Source organism: Halichoerus grypus, chromosome X (genome assembly GCF_964656455.1).
Source record: "Halichoerus grypus chromosome X, mHalGry1.hap1.1, whole genome shotgun sequence".
Lineage (NCBI taxonomy): Eukaryota > Metazoa > Chordata > Mammalia > Carnivora > Phocidae > Halichoerus > Halichoerus grypus.
Window position 1 is genome coordinate 15,654,725 of NC_135727.1, and position 12,548 is coordinate 15,667,272.

Consider the following 12,548-nt stretch of genomic DNA (forward strand, 5'->3'; position numbering starts at 1 on the left):
GCAGACGCTTAACCGACTGAGCCACCCAGGCACCCCACACTTCTTATTTCTTATGTTACCCAAACTGTCTTGATTTCATTGGGTTTTCAAGGTGTGACACTTGCACCTTAGGACTCTGTAACTGGGATTCTCCCAAGTGATCCCAGGCAGTAGTACCTTCACTTCCTTTTGGTGAGATACATGCTTTGTCAGCATTCTTCACGACTCTCGATCACAGCCTTCCAAAGAAGAATCTGTTTTACCAAGTGATGGAAAAATAGATGAGCCCTGATTGATCAGGTTCTACTAGAAAAAAAAAAAAAAAATGACCTTTTCTCTGTCTTTCCTTTCAGGGAAGGCATGCCAGAAGGACAGGTGTTTCTGGTGGAAGAAATACCTGTTTAACTTTCAGGTGAAAAGGAAAGCATCATAGTCAGCAAGTACTTGTTTGCCGTCTGTATGGTGGGTGCTGTGCCCGTGGCCTCGTGGGAAGAGGCAGTACGGGAAATCGTGGAGTTTAACAGTGGATGGCGGCATGTGGCGAGGTATCCAAGTTAGTGGGTCCAGAGTCTAGACCGTAACCCAGAGTTCAGAAGAAGAAGCCTATTGTGTACTGAGGTGTAGTGCCTGGGGCAGACCCCGTGGAGTGGGAGTGATGCCGTCTGGGCCCCAAAGGACAGCTGGGGTTCAAATGGTTGAGGGGACTTTTTCATAAGGAGAAGTGTGCACATCGGAGGGAGGCACAGTGAAGAAAGTGAAGGATTCTGGGGCATACAAGTTGACGATGGTGAGAAATGATGGGCTTGAAAAGAAATCTGAATGCCAGCCTGAAGACTGGGGATTGGATTCTGTAGGCACTTAAAGGCTGGGTTCCATTAGGCTGAGAGACATGGATATTCATGGAAAGCACCATTCCTGACGTGTCTGATGGGTGAACTCCCAAACACCCACCTCACCATGTTTGGATTATGTATCCTAGGTGTAAATCTTGTTTGAGATCAGATGGAGGAACATTAATTAATTGATTGATGTCTTCAATTGGCATTGAAGGGCATCTCTGAAAATGACATACTTCTGAAAAGGTGGCTCACACATAGACTTTTGGCAAGGAGTGCCAAAAGTCTTTGCCAAATATACTGTTGAGGGTGATCTCTAAATAAAGAAAATGGTTGTAACTTTGGCACAACATCCTTCCTACCCAGATTAGCTGGTGTAAACTGGGGCATGTGGATTGTAGGCTTTCGATTTGCCTCTCACCCCTTCTTGCTTCTCGTGAGTTCCTCTGGCATATTTTGCCACGTCCCACTGTGCTCTGGCTGTGACTCAGAGCCTGTTTTGGAGTAAGGGATGAACAGGTGAGCTGGGCTGCTAGTGTTTGTCCTTTAAGCGATTTACCATGAAACAGTTCAAAAAATATAGCCAACTCCAGCAAAGCAAAACAGTTCAAAAAATATAGCCAACTCCAGTTTTTCCCCACTTCCTTTCTCTGTGATGCGTAGGTCATGGCGCTTTGTGAAGAGAATGAAAGGCCCCTGTACTACCCGGGACAGGCCAGCAATTGCAGCCTTGGCCCGAACTGGGCACATAACTCAATGAAACCCACAACCTTGGAGTCTGAAGCACCTTTGGTCATCTCCCAGTTGAGCGGCTTAATTTTGCCGACGAGTACAAGCGTATTGTTATGTTAGCTAATAGGCGTTTCCTGGAAAGTCACGTGGAGATTGTTTCTTCCTTAATCCTGTTCTCTTGAACTTTATTGTAATTTTGGCAATGCTTTTTCTTCAATTGTGATTAATCATCTGTTGGCAAAAGCTTCTAAACTTTCCTCAATTCATCAAATATTTATTAAGCGCCTGCTACGTGACAGACACTCTTCTAAACACTGAGGATCCGGAAGTGAAAAAGTTTTTAAAGAACTGGCTTCATGAGGCCTGATTTGTGTTTACGTTTCTCTGCCAGTACATCCTGTTGATCAGCCAGTGGATGATTATTTATCGAGGCTCTCACATACGTTGAACCCCAGGCGGGGTCTGTGGGGGCCAGTTTGGGCTTCCAAGAGTCCGCCTTCTCATTGGAAATCCAGAGCTAATCCTAACACCCACAGAATAAATAGAGAACATTACAGTGTGTGCAGCATCTCTACAGACTGGGAGGCTGGGGCACTTCCGAAGACAGAAGCCTTAGGGTAAGGCGATGCAGAACTTTCTGGAAGGCAGCAGATTAAACGGGCTAGAGGAGCTGCTGTGGAAAGCAGCCTGCAGTGCTTCCTCTTTTCATGGCCTTCCTCCCTCCCTGATCTTTGTGTGGCGTTCATTTAACACCAATCTCTCCCGTGCATGGACTCTATAGCAAAGCCCTTGGTTCTGCTAGGCTCCCAGGCTCCAGCCCTAGCAGACTCCTGGGAAAGCTGGGGCGGCAGGAGCCCTGTCTTCCCGTGGGAATCTCCTCCTTAACTGGCTGGCCTCGTTAAATAGGCGGGACTTGTCAACTGTTACCATTTCTGAGGCTCTTCTCATCGTCTTCCTGTGTATCACTTGATTCTCGAATCATGGGCAGTTCCAAAATAAAGAGTGCTTGGAGTGTCCAGGGTAGTTGTTCATCCTTTATTTGAAAGGACAAGGAGAAAGTATAACAGAGGTGGACATTAATTTGGGACCACACGACCAGGCATTCTTCAATGTAAAACGGAGTCTTTTCCAAAAGTTGATTTGTAAGGTACTGTTAGGAACACAGAAAACATTTTCCCCCTAGAAATCAGGTTCTACGTGCTGATTAAGTTTTCCGGCTGGCCCACAATGGCCTGTTTAATAAGTGTGGCTGAGCTGTAGAATTCACACACTAAGTGGCAGATGTGGCCCTACGTCCCTGGGAAAATGGGTTCCGCATTCCAGTTTGGAACGCTAGGAAATAAGTCTCCTTCCCTGAAGGGGTGGGGGTGAGGAGCTTGGGGAGGACACCCCCTGGTCTGGCACCCAGATGTTCTGGCAGCTGAGGAATTACCCGTCCACCCCACCCCTCAAAACGGGCAGCCAGTGCAGCTCCCTCAAAGGTTCTAGTGACAGGAGTGCGGGGGAAGGTGGGGGGCAGGCCGCAATGGCGTCTGGCTGAGCAGCGCCTGGTCCTAGGCGCCCTGCTTCCTGTCCTGGGCTTGGCAAGCCCTATTAACAAGAGAGATTTCATCTTTTTCTTCCCTTCATGCCTACTCTCTTCTTGGTGAAATTATCCAAAGCCGGTTATTCTGTCTTTTTCTCTTTTTAATCCTGTGGCCGTCCTGGCCAAGATACCTCTGTCATTCCTTGTTCATTCCGCTCTTTCCTGAACACTTAATACTCAATTGAAGAGGGGCACCTGGGTGGCTCAGTCAGTTAAGCATCTGCCTTCCGCTCAGGTGGTGATCCCAGGGTCCTGGCTCTCCACGCTTGTGCTCTCTTGTGCACACGTGCGCTCCCTCTCTCTCAAATAAATAAATAAAATCTTTAAAAAAATACTCAATTGAAGAGAACTCCCTGTTGTGGAGAAAGTGTTTTTTCCCCTAAAGGAGTGCTAACAAGGAAGAATGGAGGCCATAAGGTGTTGGTGATTCTGAAGTGGCCATCAGGAAGAGGATTTGGTGATGTTGCAATGAGGTGTGAGCGATGAGGGGTTCCACTCAGATCTTCGCTCCGGTCATAGGAGCTCTACGGAGCTGAACTTCCTGGCTCTGGATTCTATAAGGTCCAGGCAATCCAGAAGCACACATTACTTACGTAAAATGACACTATATAAATAGGCCATTAATTAATTAATTTTAATTTTTTTAGAGAGGGAAGATGGGGGAGGGGCCAAAGAGTGAGAGAAAGAGACTCTCACGCCCAGCGCAGAGAGAGAGCCCAACGAGGGGCTCCATCTCACAACCCTGAGATCATGCCCTGAGCCAAAATCAAGAGTCGGACGCTCAACCGACAGAGCCACCCAGGCGCCCCAGTAGGTCATCTTTAAAATGACATTTTGAAGAAGTGCATTTATAAACAGGTAGTAATTACATTAGCTTGTGATACTCCCGACTCCCTTTGCTTTGATTATATACTATCCAACAAGTTTCTAATTCTGGTTTGGCTTACCATGCAGATTTCTCTCTTGGGAGAGAGTGATATGCTGGCCATAAAATGGGACTATCCAATCTTCTTAATGGTCTATTTCTTTGAGCAGAAATTAGCAAATGGGCCACTTGGTTGATGCAGTGGCCTTTTGTGAACGTGGTTAGGGTTGGAATCAAGGTCTCCTGACCCTCACGCCGGAGCTCTTTGCCGACACTGATGTTGTTGCCGCTCTGAATGGCTGAAATGGAGAGAAGGAAGGAAACAAGAGAGGAGCGGAGAGCAGGATTTGCTCTCTTTAAGTTTGCTCCCTATCAAATAGGAAGTTATTATTGAAAACCAGGCACAATACAAAAGCCATCCACCGTATTCTAGGAAGGGGAGTACCAGTGGCTCATTGAGTGCCATTTCTGAGCTAAGAGCATTATTTGTTGCTGACGTTGTGACTGCTTTCAGGGGGAGCTATGTGACAGCATCCCTGTTGTGCTCACAAAGCCAGGAGCAGTGCCACCCAGCGAAATATGACTAAGCAGCTCCGATTTGCTTGCTCTGGTGCATTCTGTAATGACATTTCCTCCAAAGTTCAGGGGTTAACAGAGGCAGCATGCTCAGCTGTGAGAATTGGAGAATGCGATTCAAGATGGGCTAAGTTAATTTGAGATTTTATTCAGCAGGAACAAGGGAGACATGGAATGTTCTTAAAATATTTGGAATCTTTTTTTTTTTTTAAAGGGCCCGAAACAGAAGCTATGTCCATGTGGTTCCGCTGAATCCCTTGCTTTTCAGCTGATGAGGTTTTAACAGTTGAGTGACGGAGCCTCTTGTGATCACCCCAAACCCTCAATTAACTTTAATTGGAAGTCGATTGAATGGTACCAAAGCCCCATGACTTTAGAGACGGTCCCCTGTTCCGAACGAGTATGCGGTGTGGCTTCTCTGAACAAGGATGTGGCCAGGGCTGTCACTGGTTATCTGAGATGGTTAGAGCAAGGTGCCAGGGGATGGTTTAGCGTGGCCCTGTAACCACGGGCTGGACCCCCGCCCAGCCGACACCTCACAAACATGGACGGCGGCTCGCAAGGTGGAACCAGATGAACGAATAGAATAGGGGTAACTCGGTGCAGCCCTCCCCCACTTCCCGCAAGCAGGAGCAGGTGCCTTCTGGGTCTGGTCAGGGCTTGAAATGAGAAGGCCAGCGCCGGAATCAGGCATGGCCCCTTGGAGACAGGCTTGTCATATGGGAGGTTTTCTCTTTGCCACGATTAGTGGAATTAGTCATCTTAGAGGTTGTAACAGACTTGCTGCAGATGGTATAGACGCGGATCATAGTGACAGCGGCAAGGGACTGCTTTTTGTGCATAAAGGCGCAGATCTCTTTTTCTTCTTTCGAATGCCTCATGACAGTGGAAAGTATGCAGACAGGGCTAAACTGCCCCTCAGAGCACTTTCTTGGATCTCTTGCCTTGTGAGTTAACCACTCGGAGTGCAGTTTGCTCATCTGTAGAATGGGGGAAATAATTGTACCTACATTACAGGCTTGCTGGGAGAATCACGTGCAATGAATGGAGATGTGTATATATATATATATATATATATATATATATAATCTGCAATCATGGTGTCAGCGCATAGCAGGGGCTCAGGAAATCAGGACCCTGTCCCTGTAAGATTAGTGAGGGAATGGAGCAGGGGGGGTTGGAGATTTTCCTCTCATGTGCTTCCTTGTGTTGGTCAGTTTAGGGAAAATGTCATAAAATAGCCTACATATTGAAACTGAAAACTACTCCAAAAGGGTCTATATGTAAAGCCATGAAAATATAAACTTATACTGCCAGATCCCCAACCGTTCCGAATTAACACCTGGTGTTTAGTGGATGGAAAAGAAGTTTTGCTGTCATTGTGGATATCCAAAATGTTAAAATGTGCAGAAACATTTAAAGATTAAATATCTTGTGGGGGGCCTGGGTAGTGGGGTCGGTTAAGCATCCGACTCTTGGTTTCGGCTTGGGTCCTGATCTCAGGGTTGTGAGATCGAGCCCCGCATTGGGCTCCGCACTCAGCAAGGAGTCTACTGGAGATTCTCTCTCCCTCTTCCTTTGCCCCTCCCCCCCATGCACACACTTTCTCTCTCGCTCTCAAATAAATAAATAAAATGTTTTTTTAAATTTTATTTTTTTAAAGATTTTATTTGTGGGGGGGAGAGAAAGAGAGAGAGAGAGAGAGAGCATGAGCAGGGGGAGGTGTAGAGGGAGAAGCAGACTCCCCACTGAACAGGGAGCCCGATGCAGGGCTCGATCCCAGGACCCTGGGATCATGACCTGAGCCAAAGGCAGACGCTTAACCGACTGAGCCACCCAGGTGCCCCAAATAAAATCTTTAAACAAAATAAAATGTCTTGTCTGAGTTCAGCTGCTAATGTAGAATTGGACCTTAGGTAGCCTTATGTAAATTGACCAGAAGCCTCACTGATGACATCAGTAGTCAATTAACATGTATTTTGCATGTTATATGTATTATATACGGCATTCTTACAATAAAGTAAGCTAGAGAAAAGAACATGTTATTAAGAACTCATAAGGAAGAGAAAAATACATGTACGGTACTGTACTGTATTTATTGAAAAAAATCCATGTGTCAGTGGACCTGCACAGTTCAAACCCGTATTGTTCAAGGGTCAAGAGTACTTAAAAAAACAAACAAACAAACAAACAAAAAAAAAACATCTTTCATGAAGTTTCATCTCTGTCCCTCCTGTCGCTTACCCAGAGTAGAGTAAATGTTTGTTGTTGCTGTTATCCTTGAACCTTGCCTCATCCCATTGCAGGAGCGACCTTGAAAGCATCTAGCAATAGTCTGAGAAGTAATCCTTTCTTTCTTGTCTGCATCACGGTTGTTTGTGGTCAATGGAGGGAGGGAATCCTGCTGTTCATCTGACCTTGGCAGATCCAACTGGAAACAAACCAGCTAATTTCTGGACCCAAGTGGTAGAGAGAAAGTTCCACTCATCTGGGACTCAGCTTCATGCCATACTAAACAGGCTAGTGAGGCTTGCACAGAGTAGCAGAAGATGAGTATCATCACGGCTTCATGTTGGAAAAGCACAGGCATCGTAAATATGCAAATCTGCATTTCCTTTCACAAGCCCCAGTGCTTTGCAGATAGAAAAGGGGAATTGCTTCTCCATTTTGTATGTATAAATGGTCGGGATTAGTCCGAGGCAAATGGCCTGTCCCGCAGCCTACTTCTCCTTGTTCTCCCCATACCCCCTCCACGTTGGACAATTCTGCTTTTTCCCAGCTGGGCACCAGTGCCTTTAGGTTTTTCACACCATCATCTCTAAACTTGGTCTCATGCCTCTCATTTCCATGAAGGTCTAAAAGACTGTTAACAGCTGAACGTGTTGTGCTCCCTCCAAATGTTTCCGTTTTAGCAGGGGACCGGTCTCCGTGCATGGAGGCAGAGTCCAGAGTGGAATGTTTACTAGCATGCAGTTTGGGGTTTGGAAGGGTGTGGTGCTGTGGACAGTGTTCCTGGTTATATTTAATCTTTCCACCGCTCTGAAATCATAACTCTTAGGCTTTGCTTCCTCCACTCCTCCCTAGAGGCCTCTTCCAGCTCTTTCCTGTGTAGCTCCTAGTGCTACAGAATAGGCTTGCAGTGAGAAAAACAGTGTCCGTGGGCAAACTCTAGTGTATCGGGCTTTTCTAAAAAGGAAACTCTGTATAGTCCAGGCAGCTCCCCTCAAGCATTTGCAGTGACTCTTGCTGATGATGCACGTTTCATTTTCTGATCAGGTTATTTGTCTTAATTTCAGCCAAGTGCCCATATAAGTGAATAACGCCAGTGTTGCCACGTCTGGGCAGTCAGTTAACCTGGATAAGGAGCAACAGAAAAAGAAGGGGAGAGGTTTTTTATCACCGTTTTTGCTCTCCTGCCTCATTCTGCTAACATTTCCTTCTGCTTCTTATTTCAGGCTCTCCCCATCTCCACCACACCTACCCAACACACACACATCCACACGCACACACATATTCACGCTCCCGTTAGGAATTATGGGCTAGAAACGACTGAATTTTTTGCTTTGTTACCATTTTGGCATACATGTCGTTAACACTTTCCCACTGATGTGCTCTAAGGGAGGTTCAGTGAATCTGGAATCCTCTGGGATACTAGGTTCTCTCTCCAGGGTCTGTTGTATCTTGTTCACCCAGACTTTGGCAAACTAAAGCAGAATGCCTACGCATTTATTCTTGGACAACTTTGAATTTTATATTGCAGCATTCAGAAACATATTTGGACTGTAGTGTCGTTTGGCTCTTTAGTAATATTGGGATTACCCCTTTACTAAAAGGAGATTAGTGTGTCATTTTTATTTTTATTTTTTCAAAGATTTATTTATTTTAGAGAGAGAGCACGAGTGCGTGCATGTGACTGGGGGGAGGGGCAGAGGGAGAGAGAGAATCCTGAAGCAGACTCCCCGCTGAGCGCAGAGCCTGAGGCAGGGCTCAGTCCTGATCCTGAGATCATGACCTGAGCCAAAATCAAGAGGCGGCAGCCTAACCGACTGAGCCACCCAGGCGCCCCAGTGTGTCATTTTTAGTTGTGACTGGGTTCTTCAGTCATATTGTTTGAATGCAAAACATTCATTGATTAAACGAATAGTACAGTCGTGAATCCCAGAATAGGCAGACTTCTATAGGCTCACATTTGCATATATTATCTATATTGATCTATATATCTATATTGTATCTATATATCTATATATCTATATTATCTATATTGATGCCCCCTCCCAATTTGAAAAAAAAATGGCTACTGTGTATTTTCATTCTAGAGACAGAGTTTAGGTCTTGAAGAATATGTACACAAAGAAGAGAAAATTTTGCCTTGACGTGGCTCCCAGAAAACACGCAGATTAGGAATGACATGGCTGGCTCTATCTAATGGGAAAGCCCATTACCAGTCTTGTCCCACATGAAAAGGTACATTTTACTCCTATCACTGCATCTGGGAAAAGAAGATTCAAACTTCTAGACCTCCTGGGAAGAAATGTTTTTAGAAGGTGCATTTCCATCCAGAACATGGGTTTCTTATAGATAAGTGTATCTACATTGTTGGCTGGCAAACTCATAGATTGTGCCTACGTTTGAGGATACTTCTAGTTTCAAATACACATATAGGAGACTAGAAGAACTGTCCATACATTTTCATACGTGGAATACATTTGTAAATCAACAATTAATTTGTATTTAAAACAACAGCTGACTGGTGTCTTCCCTAGGGACAGTGGCATATCAGAATGAAGGCAAAGTGAAATGTATTTATTTCATGATTTGTTGCTGATGGTTGAGGAGTGTTCGGAAGGCCAGAGGTCCCATCTGGAAAAGTCACCTGAGGCCAGGAAGAGCCGGCACAGGTTCAAATCCATGAAGACGAGCTGAGAGGGGCAAGGTCAAGCAGCAGAAACCAGGAACCGAGGTTGGGAGCCAAAGGCAGGCCTTGGAAAAGTTTGGGCGGCATAGAGTTAGGATTCCAGGCCGTTGGGACCCAGTGGGTGGCAGCGGGGAGGACAGGGAGCAGAGGACAAGGCAGTGTGGACGGTGGCCCTACTGAACCTGGTGATTGAACTGCGCACTTGGAAACATCTCAGAAAGGCTCCAGCACCTTCTTGGCGGACTGTAAGGACGTTGTGTAGGTGACGGGCATGAACTGGAACCCATGCATTCGGGTTTCCTGGAACCGGGCTGAGTGTTGACATGCTCAGGTCAGGCGAGCGCGTGGCTTCTCAGCTTGGCTGTCATTTCCCATCACCGCTTCACTCTGACTCACCGATGGCCTGCCACATGTCATTGGGTGGCTCAGCTGCTGCTTTCACTTCTCCTGAAGGTATACAGAGGTTTGGGTCTCGGCTTGTACATTTTTGTCTCCTGAGAGCCGGAGGAAGTGGCCGTTTGATAGTTTGGTTTGCTGAGTTGAATCCTTACAGTGTCTGACAGTTTCAGTTTCCTTTCTCATAGGTATTTGATCCTGATGACCTGTATTCAGGGGTCAACTTCTCCAAGGTTCTGAGCACTCTTTTAGCTGTCAACAAAGCAACAGAAGGTAAGCAGGGTTTGTGATTTATGAGTGGTGCGTGACATGTTTGGACCCACGGGCTTCTCATTCCCCTAGGAGCCAGCTGTGGCCAGGACTGTTCGAATGGGGCAGATTGCTCCTCTCCTCGAAAATAAATCCCAGTGGGTGTCACGTGCTTTAGTTGTTCATACTTGAGGATTTTAACATGCCTCTCACAGATGTTACTGTAATGCCCTTCATATAATGATAAGAACCAAGAAACTATTTCGTTCGAAGCTACGGAATAAGCAACGGAGTGTAACAAGACAGAAAATGAAAAGGAAAAGACCAGTTCTCTTTTTCATAAACTTTACAGAAGATAGCTGTTACTTCCTTGTCCCCCCTACAGATGTGTTTTTCTCATAGATTTTTGTGTGTATCCGTCCATGTAAAGGAAGTTGTCAGTAACCTCGCTCTGGAAATGAAACCTCAGGTTCATAGTGAGTGAAGAGTATTTTTTTTATTTAAATGCTTAATAGCCACCACATTGGAGATATTGAATATAAATCCTAATGAATGTGAAGAAAACGCTGATACCTTGGAGTATAACTTCACTCCTTCTGTGACACAGCATCTTACCTACAGCTGGGTGGAAATAACCCGAGTTAAAATGCGTCGAGCCCTCACCATGGGTCTAATCAATTCTAAGAACCATCGGTGGTCTCATCTTTGAAAGGACTCTGGGGGTAGGTATTATTATTAGGTCCATGTTACAGATAAGGGAAGTCAGGCCCACAGTTGCCCAGCTGGAAAGTGGCAGAGCTGGGATCCAGCCCCCATCGGGTTGACCCCAGGACCCTTACGCCCGAGCATGACTCTTGCTATTCATACCGTTGGAGAGTCAATAGGCTGTGTGCCCAGCACTGCCAGGTGCCACAAAGGAAGTGTGAGATATGGTCCCAGCCCTTGAGAACAGACTGTCTGTTCAGGGAGACTCAACTTACCCACGTGAAACAATTAGCAAACAAGAGCAGACAATATAGTCAATTGCCAAATAGAATGGAACATCTAGGAAGCTATCAAGTAATTATAGTTTTAGTCAAAAGGCTGTATATAATAGCAATAAGTGTAAAAATACTTCTCTAGAGTTGTTCTTTTGCTATTTGGGAAAAAAAAATGCTTTTGAGCTATTGCAGAAAGTACAGCTAATTCAAGTAACTATATTTACCACACATGACAACTACCCAGTGTTGGGCAGGGAGGATCGTATAATTCTAACATTATGCCATACAAATTATACGTTCCTTTGCCAAACTCTGCTAGCAAGTTTTACAGTCTCTTCCCTTGCCACAGATATTTATAAAATACAAGGAGGTGAAAGTTAAAACCCACAGCACCAAGGAAATTACTTGGATACTGAGCTTGTCGCCTAGGGAATGTTTGGGCTTTAGAGTTTTGCAGTTTATGTCTTTTAAAAATAAATGGAGAGGAAAAGAACCCTCATTTGAATTTGTCAAGAAGCCAGCTCCTCTCTTTAGCACACTGTCAGCATACGGAAAACATCCAGCTCAGCGCTGGTCTGATCGAATTTCACAAGGTTTCAAGGAAGAGAAGATTCTTGAGTTTGATTTTTTAGAAGAAGAATCCTGGTAGCAAGATTGCATCTCTCCCAGACACACATTCTCTCTCCGATTCGCCTTCTCCTCCCCCCCAACCCCCCACCCCCAGGCTCCGGGGGAGAGTTTGCATTACAGACACCACACGTACTGCTGCCTATGAGGAAGACAGAACCACCCAGTTAAGGGCCAAAACACAAAGAGAGAAGTTTGAAATATTTCAAAGTAATAAGAGCCACAAACAGCTGTTTGGTACCCAATATAGTTCTGCCTTGGCTAACAGGGCGTGCTGTTGCGACTGGTTCAAGAGGGGAGAGTGGTAGGGAAATGGGTTAAGCGAAAATGTGGCTTTGTCGCTGTTTTTCATTCTACTGGACAGCAATGGCCAGTAAGGCTCCGCAGAAGGAAGTTGGCCACCAAACTGGAGGGGGTGGGGGTGGGGCGGAATGAAATACACTTGGGCCCGTTCCTAATGGTAACAGTGAGGAGGACGGCCCCGGGGGCCTTTGATAATGTCCCATGAAAGATGATGTGATGTTGTAGCTGTGTTTCTGACATGAGCGGTTCCCTTTATCTTGCCTTTTCCTCTTTTCACAGATCAGCTCTCAGAAAGACCATGTGGACGTTCCTCTTCTCTTAGTGCTGCTAACAGTTCTCAGACAAACCCGCAGACAACAGTTGTTAGCACAGCCCCAGGCCTGCAGAGGCAGTCAAAGGCGGCGGTAAGTATAGAACCCAGTTCCCCTTGCCTGTTCTGGAATCCGTCAAATGAGACCTCCCCCCCCCCGCCCCCAGTCCCAGTTTCTTCTGCATCTGTGATGAG

The 12,548-nt window shown here is 45.8% G+C and overlaps 1 protein-coding gene across 4 annotated transcripts in view; it reads left to right on the plus strand.

Annotated features, from left to right (window-relative positions):
* Positions 1-12,548, plus strand: part of ARHGEF6 (Rac/Cdc42 guanine nucleotide exchange factor 6) — a 96,817-nt gene that overhangs the window by 19,018 nt on the left and 65,251 nt on the right. For all 4 annotated transcript variants that reach the window (XM_078064181.1, XM_078064182.1, XM_078064180.1 and 1 more), the window contains 2 exons: positions 10,073-10,157; positions 12,323-12,447. In XM_078064181.1, the coding sequence (XP_077920307.1) occupies positions 10,073-10,157; positions 12,323-12,447 (210 nt within the window). The remainder of the gene's footprint in view (positions 1-10,072; positions 10,158-12,322; positions 12,448-12,548) is intronic.